Genomic DNA, 15,629 nt, shown 5'->3' with positions numbered 1-15,629 from the left:
ATAAGTCGCTATCCAGCGGATAAAATGTATTGGTTGGAGTACAGTTTATCCGCTGGATAGCGATTTATCCACTGCATCAAGTTATCCGCTCTTTAAACAACCGGGGCTTGAACTGCACTGGAATCCGGTAACTAAATTTGATTTGCATGACTGTGATAAATCCAACAAGGTGTTCACACGGCGTCGGTACAGATTTTAAATACGGACCCAGAATTAAACGTTCCCAGACAGGCGGTCCGGATAGCAGGCATAGTGTGAACAAAAGGTTTGTCCTCGCAAACTCATGATTTAATTACGGAGCCAAAATGGATCCTGTACAATGTAAACTTAGCCTTATGTCCACGGCTGGTTGAACCTTACATGACGTCTTTAGATATCTTTTCTTAAGTTCGTCTTCATTATATTGCTTCTGATTCATCGATTCAATTAACGTCGCTTACTTCTTACTTGTTTTGTAGAACTCGACAACAAAGCAACACTCAGCGACCACATCCTAACTGCTGTGCTCAGTCTGTTAAAGAAAGAAGTTCCTGAACATGGCCGCCATTTGCAGCAGTATTTTCACTTCTTTCTCATGTACTCAACCATCGGTCCGCCTGAGGTATGCTTCCAGTGAATTCGTCTTAGTTGTTGTTTTGCGGTATTCCATCGAATAGTCGAAAATGTGCAAGCAAATGAAGAGTGAAGAGCGATGATTAGAATCCAAGAGGATACGCGCTTTTGTTATTTCCTCTTCGCGAATTCGCACTTTTAGTAACTTGCGTCTTCCTCCGTGAATTTCCTCCATTCCCGTACAAGGGCATCATTAATAGAGAGCTTTGGAATTATATTTACGCAAACGGTAGAAATGACTACGTGACCTTTATCCTTCATTTGCGCTCGCTGTTTTCAGTTTTCTCAATAAAATTGAGTAGTTTTCCATTAGCATCAAAGGTCAGAATAATTCTGCATTATTCTCGTCGGTGTACTAATTTTTTTTTTTTTTTTTTTTTTTTTTTTTTTTTCAAGAAAATATAAACGCAAACGCAATTCTAAATCCCCCTTATATCGTGTTTGTCTCCTTTTCAAAATAGTGCATTTTGTCCTCAAGATGGCCCTAAACACAGTCCCAAACTCAAATTTAGTCCCTCTTGAAGTGAAAAGAAATTTCATTTTCATAACAAATTAATGAGCTTGTGTTCGTCTTTGTTTTCATTTGCAGCGCCTACAGCTTCTCCAGCTCGGAGTTCCCGCCACTTTCATGTTAGTGGCTCTGGATGAAGGTCCAGGACCTCCAATTCGTTACCAGTACGCTGAACTGGGGAAACTCTACTCGGTCGTGTCTCAGTTGGTTCGTTGCTGTGATGTATCTTCCAGAATGCGTTCCTCTGTACCAGTAAGCATTACTTTTTATTCTCTCCATTCATCTGTTAAAAACCTATTTGAGGTTGTTATACATATTATCGCCAGTGCTCGCTGCTTTTACCCAAAGTGAGCTATCGGCAGGGTTTATTCTAGAGTGCGTCATTGCGAGGTTTTTAGTAATGTTTAAAACACAAGCAGCAGTGTTTTATCGGGATTTTTATCGGAGTTCTTTAAAATCCGGTTAACACGCGACGATTTGTTAGCCCGACGTTATCCGATCACACCCGATTTACGACCGCTTCGTGAATTGAAATGAAAATAAGTTGTTACACTACAACATGTTTTTTTTTCCTCCAAGACGGGGGGTCACTCTGAAAGAAATCGCCTCGTCATTCAAAACTCAAGAATCAAAATCGTGTGTCTAAATACGGGTACGATTTACGCTTCCATGCTGTCGGCCGACAAATCGTAGCGTGTCAACCGGCCTTTAAAGAACTTGAAATATCTTGGGCGCCCCCTCGTGTAAAAAGTCCGTCTAAAATCTCCTTCAGAAACCAATTTAATTCTAGAGTAAACCCCGGATCGCCAACTAACTTGGAAACCATGCTGTACAATTGCGTGCAGTGTATTCGATTGCTCGTTGGCGATCATAAGGAACTACTCCTTCAGTGATCATTGTGAGAAAGCGGTTCCGCTGGCAACGATTGTTTGGTAATAATTTTATTATTAGTAATCTGGGACATAAACCTGTTTCTATCTAACGCGACTTTCATATCTTATCCAACGCGCGTCTGATTACTGGGTGTAGTGAGAGTCGTCTGTATTCTTGGCTCAACATTGTCATTCCGCTGGATTATACCTAGTGCACTGAGCAGTGATTTTATTTGCGTTGCCTGTAAAGTTTTCCTACCTTTTGTTTGCGTAAATAAGAATCACTCCTCAATATTGCAGTGATTAAGAAATTATTGTACCACATTATCCTTTAACATATACTGTTTTGACTAGCAGACAAACCAACCGAAAGCAAACCCGTATGGTGACGGACCTCCAGTCATGGAGATTCAGCCTGTGGTCGCGGACATTCTGTTCAACAAAGCTTCGTAAGTTGATGTTCCTGTGTAAGTTCTCACCACTGTTGCTGGTACTAACTTTAGTTGCTGGACTCTTTTTCTATTGGTATGTCATTAGTTGTTAACACTGTAACTGATTTGTAGATATCTAAAGAAAGTCATTGAAGACAGCACTACATCAGAAGAAACCCTGAAGCTGTTAAGAGTAAGTAGAAACGAGTCCTCTGTGAAAAGGTTTTCCGTACAAAATAAATAAATAAATAAATGAATGAATGAATGAATGAATGAATGAATGAATGAATGAATGAATGAATGAATGAATGAATGAATGAATGAATGAATGAATGAATGAATGAATGAATGAATGAATGAATGAATGAATGAATGAATGAATGAATGAATGAATGAATGAATGAATAAAACTAGCCTTGAGAGCGAGTACTAATCGTGATTAGATTTGTGTTTGTTTGTTTGTTTATTTGCTTTTTGTTTTGTTTTGTATTTTATTGTTTTTTTTTTTTTTTTCACTGTAATACATTGGCAGCTACATTGTAACATTACTTGTTTGTTTTGACATTTTCGTCCTGTTATCAGCGCGTGGAGCCCGACTTACTGGAAGCCATAATCGTTAGAATTCTTATTGTCATTATCGTTATAGATAGTGATTATGATTGCTTTTATAAACACTATATATTTGTATTATTTGTTGAAACTTAAACTAAGTAAATTAATTTTTCTCGTTAAGGAAATGATTCCTAGAACACCAAGACAAAGGCATCAAGTAATTTTTGTGAAAGGGTCAACAATCCATAATCATGTTTTTTTTTTCTTATCGATTTATATCAAGACAGACGAGAGAGACTTAAAAGAATTAACCTTGTTGTTGTTGTTGTTGTTGTTGTTGTTTTTTTTTTTTTAATCCCCGCCATCCGCAGTCAAAAGACAACTTCAACTGTTTATTATAGTTTCCCTTTGATTCCAATGTCTTTTACCGTTGTAAATTTAATTAAAGGACACACAGCCCCTTTTAAGTCGTTAGACCTGAGGAAACGTTCAGTGCATATTGGTCAGAGATGTGTTGCGACACATGGTATTTCCCGTAATTGCGTTGTTGCCGAAGTTAAAGGTTTAAGGATCGTAACAGTTATTCACACCACGCATTGCAAGGTGTCTTCTAAGTAAACCTGTTAAGTTAAGAAAGGTATTCAAACAGTTCAGAGGTCGGTGCTGTTGAAAAGTTGTTTTTGTCAGCATGCCTCTTCCCAAGATCAAATTAATTATATCTGAGATGTATCCAGAATGTGCTCTTGCCTTGACTTAACAATGAATATTTTTCGGTTTGAGAGAAGGTTAATACATTGTAACTAGGTACTGATCCTTTTCGCTTTCTGTTTGATTGCAGTTCTGCTGTTGGGAGAACCCACATTTTTCTCGGATAGTGCTGAGTGAACTTCTGTGGCAGGTAAAATTTTAACGCAGTCATTTACGGCAATACTGTAGGTGATTTGTAACCAATCCCTAGAAATCCAAAAGACAATGGTGTGGCAGCCATGTTGGATGACAGAACCTTTCGTTTTGTCATCCAACATGGCCGCCATACCGTTGTCTTTTAGGGTCTCCAGGGATTGGTTGTAAACCACCTATATGAGTAGATATACGGACGCTCTAATACATGAAAACATTAAACGTTGTCATCTTTTGCATTTCGTCCGAATTGCCAGCATTTTAATTTCCTTTTTGTCTGCATTCAAATTAGCCTCACTTGCCTCGTTCAAGTGAAGTATTCCTTTTTTTTAAGTTTTGAACGTAAGAACTGGGTTAGTAGGGCTAATTTGAATGCAAACAAAAGAATATTAAACTGTCAGCCATTTTTTGTATATGATTTTAAACAACATCACAAGAAAAACGACATTATTGTTCCCTAGCATATTCTATCTTTTCCTAGCTTACTTTAGCATTCCAACCATAATTATGTGGACTGATAAGTGAGAACACATTGTATGTAATGAAGCAGAGCAACAGAACTGTTCGTCTCAAAAGGTCTCATTTGGTTGGAACCATTTGTAATAAATGGTAACACAATAAATTGCCGCTCAGTAGCTTTCATTTGAAAGGTAATCTGTCAGGTATATAGCCGCTATTTTTCATGGTCCAACTTTCTGCCATTCTCCTTGGTTAGCCTGCAAAACGTTTAGAGTAGAATGTCACCAAGTCAAACTGCCAAGGGAAAGAAAAAAGAGCATTCAAGTTTACGAAAGTTAACCTTACTTTTGAGGTTAAAATCACTCTCGTGAGTGAAGCAAGGGAAACTGCTTTCAGTTCGAGGTATCGGGTGGTTGAGCTGTTCACATCCTAAAGCAATTTCTGTAAACACCACCAGGAACTTCTCTGTATCGTAACTTGTGCTTTCTAAAGCACCTACAGAGCAACAGAGCGTCTCCATACGCCTTCTCTTTTCATTCTTCGTAGGTGGCGTTCTCGTACACGTACGAGCTGCGGCCATATTTGGACTTGCTGCTGCAGATGCTACTTATTACTGATTCATGGCAGACTCACAGGATTCATAACACGCTTAAAGGTAAAAGCAACGTACATGGGTTATGTTCGAACACATTACAGTGCCGATAACAGAAACGTGTTTCCTGACAAAAGCTTAAATCTCTATACCCAATGTTGTGTGCGCGAGTGAGATTGGTTAGGCTGTGGACATTTTTGTGTCGTTAATTAAGTTAATTGCGTAATTTGCCACACCAACCAAGTCCATATGTACCGCATGCCCTTAAACAGTAGCCTCAGCAAATGAACATTTCCTGTTAAACGATAAGAATGGACATGAATGTCCTGGACCATTATTAAGGGGATGTGTTTATTCAGAGATGAAAAGGTTAAATCTATTTTGGAGACCTTATTGGCCTGTTGGACCTTCGTTGTTGTTGTTGTTGTTGTTGTTGTTGTAACGCCCCTTTAATGAGTCCATTAAAAAAGAAAACAAAATTTATGAACCTTATGAACCATCATTATCAGTGCCACATTTACTATTGTAAATGCCCCTGCTACGTACCTTTTTTCTCTACAATGACGAGCAGTCCACTTTGCAATAAACTCTTCAACGTTTAACACGCTTAAAGGTAAAAGCAACGTACATGGGTTATGTTCGAACACATTACAGTGCCGATAACAGAAACGTGTTTCCTGACAAAAGCTTAAATCTCTATACCCAATGTTGTGTGTGCGAGTGAGATTGGTTAGGCTGTGGACATTTTTGTGTCGTTAATTAAGTTAATTGCGTAATTTGCCACACCAACCAAGTCCATATGTACCGCATGCCCTTAAACAGTAGCCTTAGCAAATGAACATTTCCTGTTAAACGATAAGAATAGACATGAATGTCCTGGACCATTATTAAGGGGATGTGTTTATTCAGAGATGAAAAGGTTAAATCTATTTTGGAGACCTTATTGGCCTGTTGGACCTTCGTTGTTGTTGTTGTTGTTGTTGTTGTTGTAACGCCCCTTTAATGAGTCCATTAAAAAAGAAAACAAAATTTATGAACCTTATGAACCATCATTATCAGTGCCACATTTACTATTGTAAATGCCCCTGCTACGTACCTTTTTTCTCTACAATGACGAGCAGTCCACTTTGCAATAAACTCTTCAACGTTTAACACGCTTAAAGGTAAAAGCAACGTACATGGGTTATGTTCGAACACATTACAGTGCCGATAACAGAAACGTGTTTCCTGACAAAAGCTTAAATCTCTATACCCAATGTTGTGTGTGCGAGTGAGATTGGTTAGGCTGTGGACATTTTTGTGTCGTTAATTAAGTTAATTGCGTAATTTGCCACACCAACCAAGTCCATATGTACCGCATGCCCTTAAACAGTAGCCTTAGCAAATGAACATTTCCTGTTAAACGATAAGAATAGACATGAATGTCCTGGACCATTATTAAGGGGATGTGTTTATTCAGAGATGAAAAGGTTAAATCTATTTTGGAGACCTTATTGGCCTGTTGGACCTTCGTTGTTGTTGTTGTTGTTGTTGTTGTTGTAACGCCCCTTTAATGAGTCCATTAAAAAAGAAAACAAAATTTATGAACCTTATGAACCATCATTATCAGTGCCACATTTACTATTGTAAATGCCCCTGCTACGTACCTTTTTTCTCTACAATGACGAGCAGTCCACTTTGCAATAAACTCTTCAACGTTTGATTCAAGTTACGAATTCGAACGACATTTCGAACATTGTATCTCAAGTGTCTGTAACGGAAGCATAAGTGTACTTTTTTCTCGAATATTTCTTTGGTACTTCTTCGCTCTGCGTCTTACTAAGCTTGTGTTTGTTTGATCAGGTATTCCTGATGACAAGGAAGGTCTGTTCGACACGATCCAGCGTTCAAAGAACCACTACCAGAAGAGAGCTTATCAGTGTATCAAGTTCATGGTTACTCTGTTCTGCAGGTGAGCATTTCAAGATTTAATTCGTAACAGTATGCCTATACTGGCATTTACGCGTGGTGCTGTGAATGATTCATTTATTCCAATTGTATGCTTCGCAGATTGATAAAACTATCCTTGCTAATGGAATAGTTTGAGTCACGAAGATCGCGTTATGTTGTGTCCCTTGTGTTACGCTACTTTTGGTTGTACCGGAAATTTCGGAAATTCCATTACGATAACGTAAGCTTATCAATGACCTCTTCTCAAATCAGTCTCCCATCGTGGTTCTAAAACTGTCAAACAAAGCACGATTCCTTTGCCAGGAACCCTCCAATTTCCACCGTTTTAACCGTCGAGTGCTTCTTAGAAGTTATTCTTTCCATTTACCGCTTTGAGAGGTTCAATTTTCTTTTTGAGAACGGCCTTGTGGAGTCTAAAACATGCAAACAAGATGGCCGCCACAATGCTGCCCTCAGGGCATCATGCGTAACGTGTTAATAATTGAAATACGCAGAATATCAGTTCCCCAAAGAAGGGGGACCTGCGCCGTTTGCAAAGTCTTCCATGGTTGGTCGAGAGGAGAAAAGAACGAAGAACTGAACAGTGCCCCCGACCCTAAAAAGAACAAACAGCTGCAGGTTATCATGATCCAGTGAATATAGAGCTTTTGAGAGGTGCAGGGCCGCTTCGCTAAAAGAGCGCAACTTCGTCTATTCCCATTAATCGAATTTTCACCAACAATATGGTTTTCTATGTGCCTGTTGGCTATGTGAGGTTCGCAAGGTACTGTTCTATAATACACAGCCGCAATCTTTTTCCGTATGGTGGATTAAGGACACTAACTCGCGGTCCCGAAGGTGTCCGCAATAAAGGGAGTTGACTGTTTTTTGGCCTTCTTTGCTACTCCTTGTTTCTGTTTCCTCAGCTGTCCTCTGGCGCATCAGATTCTTTTGGCGGCGCAGGATCTCCGCCGGAAGTGGACGTGGGCAGTGGAGTGGCTGAACGATGAACTCGACAGGGTACGTTAACCATAACTAATGACTAGTGTGAATTGCTATCGTCATAATCAATAGACTTTTCTCCAAAATGGCGGCAACAGGTTTGAATGAGTTAAAATTGAACTGAATGAAACCTGATACCAGCACTGGAAAGAGCACCTTTACTTTAGTAACCTTGCAAAGTTTCAGCGTATTAGGTGTTATATCAGCTTAGGAAATGTAAGATGAAATTTGACAAATTTACAGACGTTTGTATGACTGGGGGTATATGTCATACCCCCAGTCATACAAACGTCAGTAAATTTTTCATTTTTCAACTTAGATTTTCTCAGCTGATATTACACCTGATATGCTGAAATTTTGCAGGGTTACTAAAGTTAAAGTACTGTTTCTAGTGCTGGTATACGTTTTTAATCTTAACTTATTTCAATTTTCGGCCGCCATTTTGCATTGGAGAAGGGTCTATTTATTTTCGTTCGAGGGTTTACCCGTTAGCTCGGCAAAAGGAGAATCAACTGGTTAATACAGTTAGGGAGAAACATTTTTCTCCCAAGGTCAGAAAAGAGTCAATACTACTTCAAAGGCCATGAAAAGTCGGAGTATTTTGGTTTTAGCCTGCCACTAACATTGATAAAGAAACACTTCTTTCCTGTTGGAAAGATAATTTGGTTTCCTGAAATGTCTAGAGCCAATTTATTTTTGTGCCTTTGACTATCACAAAAGCTTATCATTACTCCTCGTCAGTGAAGATTGTTGTGCGTGACCGCAGCCAATTCGATAATGGCTTAATCAAACAAGAACTCTATGGAAAATTCACAGGAAATCGTGTGGCTTGGCTTACGGCATGAAGTACAATATTTTGTATTTTTTTGTGGAGTATAGTGACTGGCACAAGTTCACTTCATTTGCGAAGGTTTGTGAATTAATGGAAACCTGCCCAAACCTTCCAAGTATATAATGACACGAACTTAATGGATATCAAAAGGGAACTTTGGTTCTGATCTTCACGACTTGAGATGTAACCCCACTTCACGCACTTTACGAGCTGGAAGGGCATTCAAACGTCTTTAGCTGCAGTCGTTTATCACGCTTTTATTTTATTATTATCAGAGACCCTACACTGGCGGAACATCGTACACGTACAACAACTGGTCTCCTCCAGCACAATCAAATGAGACATCAAACGGGTATGTGATCTGAATAGTACAATTTTGCGGTTAACGTGACTTTGTTAAATTCCACGTTGACTAGTAAAACTAGCTCAAAGATGAATTCTTCATACTGCGTTTACCAAAATGGTCACGTTTCGTAGAGATCGAATGTACACTCGAGGAAATATAGAAAAGTAACAGTTGCAATTTTTATAAAGAAATGCATGGCGTACGCGCAGCCCGGCGACTGTACATTTTTTTTCTTTTGAATCGAATACTTCTACTCTCTATATTTCCTCAAGTTTGAAGCAGATCTCTACAAAAGTTCACATGTTTGCTTAAGTTTGTCATGGCGAATTTATTCCAGAACTCGGTTTTTCATTTACTCCTGTGTTTAAAAATGTCACGCTGAATTGTGTAAACTACCTTTCTACCTCTTCAATTCCAATTTAAACTCAAACCTGCTAAGAGGCTCAACATCTATCCTTAACCTTTTCTGTTGTCTTATGCAGGTATTTCCTGGAACGTTCACACAGTGCACGGCTCACACTCGCCAAGGCCTGCGACTTGTGCCCTGAAGAGGTAAGAGCTGGTGTTCTTTATTAGAATGTAAATAGTTCTGTAGTAAAGAAGTGGGAACAATTCTACATTGTATCATTTTATTATTCATCGTCACCGTTCTCCCAAAAGGTGCATAAGTGACTATTAGGTTATTGAAAAAAGTTCAAAAACTCGTGTTGCTGTACTCCATAAAGCTGGCAAAGCCGTAATTTCACACACAAACCTCAATCAACTTCCATTGAGTACTTAAATCCGAGTTGGACGGTAGTTGCATCTATTCCGGTCTTTAAGACGTTTGACGTTTGAAGCACATGTTAAACATACATTTACAAGTCGATTGCGAGTTTGCCAACCGCGAAAAGTTGTTCAGAAAGTTGGCGAGTTTAGACTTGTTCTATTTGTCAGTATGTTTGCCAGCTCTTTTTACCAAATTGCCACCAACTTTTGTTTTTCAACAAGTGTTTGCAAATATTGGCACAAAGATGCGCTTTAAGATAGCCTTCCAGATAAGAGAGGGGTCTCGGGTTAAAAACCAAGAAAGGTGGCTTCCTAACCCGGCAAAATGAATGTTAAACTTAAAAAGATTTGGAGGGAACCACGCTTACTCACCCCGTAAAATGATATATTGACTTCCTGACTTTGAAATTTATCTGGAACACTGTTAAGAGTAACTCTTTTCTTCATGAAAGCGGATTTTACCAGTGTTTTCGAAGGAGCGAGAAAATCTTGCTACGAAATTAAAACGTGTGTGTGTTTTTTAAGGATCAGGAGGAACCCGAGGGGGAGGTAGAAGGGGAGAATGGAAACTCTGGAGACGAGGAAACTACTTCAAATGCTCAGCCTGCGAGCCCTCAGCAAGATTCACGTGACCGGTCCTCACCAATCACAGAGCAGATACCGCCCCTTGATAACAATGATACAACTGTAGATAATGACACGGAGCCGGCTGAAACAACCAAGCTACTAAATGAAGAGTCCGACTGAGCACCAAGTGTTTTAGTCCCTGAAAAGAGTGAATGACACACCACCGCAGTAGCCACAGACGGCAGATGATGTACCCAGTTCTCTGTAGCTTCGCGGTGAACGGAAACGGCCTGGTTACAATGGCATTTGTCAGACTCTGACCCAAGCAGCTCACGGACAAGAAACGAAATGAAACTAAACAGAGATCTGTTGGAATCGTATCGGAGATGTCCATGTGATTTCTGCGTCCAGTTAGTAGAGTCAGAGTGAAAAATGCTAATTTATTTTTTTATTTAATGTAGAGGGCCGTTTACTTTGAAATGACTTGGTTTTGTATTTTCAAATGGCGTTTGTATGCGCTTAGTTGTGGCATCGGTTCAGCCCTACCTTAGTCCGATAGAAAAAAAAAAAAGAACTTTGCCACGCTGGGAAGCCCAAAGTTAAGGCGACTAAAAAGTTCATTCAGTATCCATTTGCAAAGAATTCAATGTTGTTCTGTAAAGATTTTAAGAGAAAATGGAAATAATTCTAGAGTCTATTAAAAAAGTACCAAATAGAAGTATGGTCCCTGGTTCAATAAACTCTGTCTTTCTGGTTTCGTGATCTCCCGTTGAGCCTCTCGCAAGTGGACGTTCTTGGGCCAAGCACGAGGGAGGCCCGATTGTGAGAGGCGTTTGTAAGGAGAGGTTGGAGCCTACGACAGCTTTTATTCTTGTAGCTACAGGGGGTGGGTCTTTGTTTTACAAGCAGATACGTAAAGGAGATCGGTAAATGTTATTAAACTAGGGCGAATTCCGTAACGTAAATAAAAAGAAGTGGTTAAAGGAGCGGAACGGACGGCTATAAGTCCTTTTTTTTTTTTTAATCACCGAAATTCGTAGAAATAGCATTGAATTTTAAGAAACGATAAAAAGTAATGTTTTGTTAGCGAAGCCGCTAAAAACTGGGATAATTCTTACCCATTCTGCGATATTGAACGTCTCCCATTTTGTGCACTTTTTCTTCCGGTTACTTCTAATGAAGGAATGCTAGTCGCCATGTTGTGACGTCACTGCACTCATGCGATTCTTCAAGATGCGATGCGAATGTGTTTTTCTTACGAAAATGTGTGTATGGTCGCTGTTTTTATTTACATAAATTGTCCATTAATCCGTGGCAACAGCCGAATTCGAGCCTTATTCTTTCGAACCAATACGAAACCTTTCCATTTCGGTGGACGAAGCAAGTGAAGGCGAAGAATCGAGAAGAGGAAATACAACGTGTTGCAGTTGTGACCTTTGTACAAACTGGGAAGGGCAACAAGAAAGGGAATGTTTATGTTCAGGCCAGGAGATCGATGAAGCTGTGAAAAGAATTTCAGGTGAATATTTTTCATTCAAGAGATATTAAAAAATCCGAGACTCATTGAGAAGTTACTCTGTTGTTTGCTGCTATTTCGCGTGAACGTGGCATTAACTTAAATTTTGCGTTTAATATTTGGCTTAGATGTGTAAGTTGATCCGCCTTTTCGCTGTATAACACAGCATCCTAGCTTTCAAAAGGTTTGCCTACATAGAGAAGTATTAGAGAATGCCATCGTGGGGTTTAGTCAAGTACGCGTGATGAGAGCACCACAAGAAATGAATAACGTATGTAAGCAAATAATTTCTTTATTTGCGCATGCTATTCGGGTTCTGTCACTGATTCTAAACGTTCATGTTAACTTTCGTCAACTTGCTTTTTTCGCCTTTGTCTCGAACCCTCTTCTTGGAAGGTTAATGCTCTTGTCGCCAATCGAACCCCATTATGCTTTTGTCAAAGAGAACATCTCTTTTCTGTGTGATTATATTTACAAACGTCTGCAAGTGAGCGCAGTGACGTAATCCTAAGTATCCAAGCCTTCAAGAAGGCGGTCGAAAATGGCGGACGTCCAATGAGTAAACATCGTGGAACTTTTCGTTATCATTATGAGGTTAAAAGGTACGTAGAAGCAAAGACTTAGAAAAACATTTGACTATAAAAAATTGCGATAAAACGTTTCGTAAAAACATTATAAAAAGGTTAAAAAACACGACGTTTCGATGTACATTACATCATTATCAAGTGAAATTAAAAATGCAAGATTGCGGCTATAAATACAAAAATGGACAATAGATATTAATTAAAATAGTAGCATTGAAAAATGCTACCGGTTAAACAAAAAGTTTCGCACGTATAGAGTCCGTTTGAGTGTTCAAGCAAGGCTTAAGTTTCTTGATGTACAGCATTTCAAATACCAAACAATCAAATTTGCTCTGACACTTTCTCAAGATGTTAAAATGGCCCTGATTCAATAGGTGTTTGCTCCCGTGAGCTTCAAGAAAATGTTTGCCAATTGCCGAGTTCTTGTGCTCAGCAACGCGTTGAAAAAGGTGTCTGGCTGTATAGCCGACATAATCTGCATCGCACAGATCACATGCAAAATAGTAAACAACGCATTGCTGATTCACAATCGACGGCTTAACTTCCTTAGGCTTAAGATCATGTTCTAATTTCCTACTAACAAAAACTGGCTGCAATATGGGGCCAATCTTATTACTTAGGTCGTTAAATTGCCTGCGAACCGCATTGGCAGCTACTTGATCCTTAAAAGGAAGGATAATTCTGATCTTACGACCGCCTTCAGGCTTCTCTTCCGCTGCCTGTTCCGATACATTACGAAGAAAATCACTAATGATGGAATCTATGAGAGCCCTAGGATAATCTAGGCGACTGAAAATTGAGCGCAATTTGTTACATTCTAAATTGAAAGCTTCTGTTGTGGAACATAGAGCGTACGCGCGATGTAACATTGTTTTCACTAAAGACACCTTGTATCGTTTGTCGGTATGGCTATGGTAATGCAAGAGTAAGCCACTGTTCGTTTGTTTCCTGTAAACTTGAGTTTCAAGTTTAGTCCCACACTTGATGATTTCAATGCCAATAAAAGGAATCCTACCACTGACAGGGAGTTCCATTGTAAATTTCATGCTGGGATGGAGACCATTCAGAGTATTGAGAAACTCAGAGGCAGCGTCACCACTAGACATTTTAGCCAGGGTATCATCCACGTAACGTTTGTACAGGTCAGGCATCAGACCATCACGGGAGAGCTTCTCTTCCAGGTGACACATAAAAACATTAGCCATCAGAGGACCAAGAGGGGAGCCCATGGCCACCCCATCAGTCTGTTCGTACAAAAGACCATTGAACTGGAAAAGCTGGTTGGTTGTAGCAATTTCCAGTAATTTGGCAAGCTGATCCTTCTGCAAGTTAAGGCCGTAGGTCTTGTTGAACCAATCGTTGGTGAACGCTTTGTGGACTAGGATGTTAATCGTCTCACTCAAAGGTTCGTTGGTGAAAAGTGATGTCACATCATAGGAGACTAAGATGTCATCCTCATTCACGGAAATGGTACGGATTTCATCAGCAAAAGCAAAGGCATCAGTGATTGTGTAGTCATTGATGGAGAGTGGCTTAAGTTTCTCTTCGAGCCATTTGGCGAGATTGTAATTGTAGGCGCCAGTTGCTGATAAAATGGGTCTCATACTCAGTGTGGCTTTATGGGTCTTCGGAAGGCCATACAAGTGTGACAATCTGGAACTCTTCGGAGAAAGCGAGTTAGCGATCTCTTCAGGTAGAATTTGACGTAAGGCTGTGCGCAACTCTTTTTCTTTCTGTAAGAGCGGGTGGAAATGTTGAGCTGGACGTCCACGCCTCTTTGGTCGCTTTTCATCAACATGTACGAACTTAGAAGTGTTATCGATTGAAGCAGCGCTTAGAAGACGGATGTATTCGGTCTTGTCCATTACCACTACGCCAGAACCTTTATCAGGCTTGGTGATTATGATGTCGTCACGTTTCTTCAAGCGATTAAGAGCATTCAAAAGAGCCTTTGGTGGTTTGGGGCTTGTACGATGGATATAGTTCAAGGCGATTGAGCGTAGAGTTGAGCTTGCCAGTTCCTTCTCAGAATCATCCAACAACGGCTCTATTTTCCAATATGCTTTCTCAAAGCTCGCATGTATGTCGATGGGCGAGACCTTTTGTGGTACTGAAAACTTCAGACCTCTGCAGATAAGAAGCTTCTCGAAGAACGTAAGGCGATAAGAAGATAGGTTGTTTATATGCTCATTGACATCAAGCTTCTTTGATATTAATCGCGAGATTTTGCTGACATGGCCCTTCATCATTTCTTCGTACTGGTTGTTGCGTAGAACACTCAATGTTCGCAAGATGGCGATGAAGCGAAGCAAAGAGCATTTATCTCGGAGATCTTTGTAAGCATTCTGTACTTCTTCTCTGAGGTGTTTGAGCTGGGAGAGTTTGAAACTCAATTCCTCTTCGATGACATCCTTTTGATAAGTTTCTGAAGATTTCTTCCATTTGCGTGCTCTTGTACGGTCGACTTGTGCGAAAGTTGGTGTAACACCAAAGTTCAAACATAAACGTAAAAATTCAATGGCGCCTTCGCATTTGATGAGGCGTTGACTACACTTTTCAAGACGTCTGAAAAAGTGCAGTTGGTTATCCCGTTTGAGTATACGAAGAAGCAAAGACTTAGAAAAACATTTGACTATAAAAAATTGCGATAAAACGTTTCGTAAAAACATTATAAAAAGGTTAAAAAACACGACGTTTCGATGTACATTACATCATTATCAAGTGAAATTAAAAATGCAAGATTGCGGCTATAAATACAAAAATGGACAATAGATATTAATTAAAATAGTAGCATTGAAAAATGCTACCGGTTAAACAAAAAGTTTCGCACGTATAGAGGATGACATCTTAGTCTCCTATGATGTGACATCACTTTTCACCAACGTACCTTTGAGTGAGACGATTAACATCCTAGTCCACAAAGCGTTCACCAACGATTGGTTCAACAAGACCTACGGCCTTAACTTGCAGAAGGATCAGCTTGCCAAATTACTGGAAATTGCTACAACCAAACAGCTTTTCCAGTTCAATGGTCTTTTGTACGAACAGACTGATGGGGTGGCCATGGGCTCCCCTCTTGGTCCTCTGATGGCTAATGTTTTTATGTGTCACCTGGAAGAGAAGCTCTCCCGTGATGGTCTGATGCCTGACCTGTAC

General features: G+C 39.8%; 2 protein-coding genes across 4 annotated transcripts in view; one reads left to right on the top strand and one right to left on the bottom strand.

Annotated features, from left to right (window-relative positions):
* LOC146451093 (ubiquitin carboxyl-terminal hydrolase 9X-like) overlaps positions 1 to 11,091 on the top strand; it is a 77,782-nt gene extending 66,691 nt beyond the window's left edge. For 2 of the 3 annotated variants that reach the window (XM_085099588.1, XM_085099586.1), the window contains exons 58-68: positions 459 to 601; positions 1,202 to 1,375; positions 2,350 to 2,444; positions 2,559 to 2,619; positions 3,817 to 3,876; positions 4,884 to 4,992; positions 6,772 to 6,880; positions 7,785 to 7,878; positions 8,968 to 9,044; positions 9,521 to 9,590; positions 10,332 to 11,091. In XM_085099588.1, coding sequence (XP_084955714.1) covers positions 459 to 601; positions 1,202 to 1,375; positions 2,350 to 2,444; positions 2,559 to 2,619; positions 3,817 to 3,876; positions 4,884 to 4,992; positions 6,772 to 6,880; positions 7,785 to 7,878; positions 8,968 to 9,044; positions 9,521 to 9,590; positions 10,332 to 10,553 — 1,214 coding nt within the window. In that variant the 3' untranslated portion in view covers positions 10,554 to 11,091. The remainder of the gene's footprint in view (positions 1 to 458; positions 602 to 1,201; positions 1,376 to 2,349; positions 2,445 to 2,558; positions 2,620 to 3,816; positions 3,877 to 4,883; positions 4,993 to 6,771; positions 6,881 to 7,784; positions 7,879 to 8,967; positions 9,045 to 9,520; positions 9,591 to 10,331) is intronic. The other variant, XM_085099587.1, reaches the window with a different exon arrangement.
* A 1,418-nt stretch (positions 11,092 to 12,509) lies between these two features.
* On the bottom strand, positions 12,510 to 15,049 carry LOC146451092 (uncharacterized). The gene has a single exon (XM_085099580.1). The coding sequence runs from the start codon at positions 14,720 to 14,722 to the stop codon at positions 12,704 to 12,706; it is 2,019 nt and encodes a 672-aa protein (XP_084955706.1). The 5' UTR covers positions 14,723 to 15,049; the 3' UTR covers positions 12,510 to 12,703.
* Positions 15,050 to 15,629: the final 580 nt, after the last annotated feature.

This window comes from Pavona decussata, unplaced genomic scaffold (genome assembly GCF_977016875.1).
Source record: "Pavona decussata unplaced genomic scaffold, jaPavDecu1.1 SCAFFOLD_401, whole genome shotgun sequence".
NCBI lineage: Eukaryota > Metazoa > Cnidaria > Anthozoa > Scleractinia > Agariciidae > Pavona > Pavona decussata.
The sequence above is the reverse complement of the archived record's forward strand: the minus strand, read 5'-3'. Positions and strand labels throughout refer to the sequence as shown.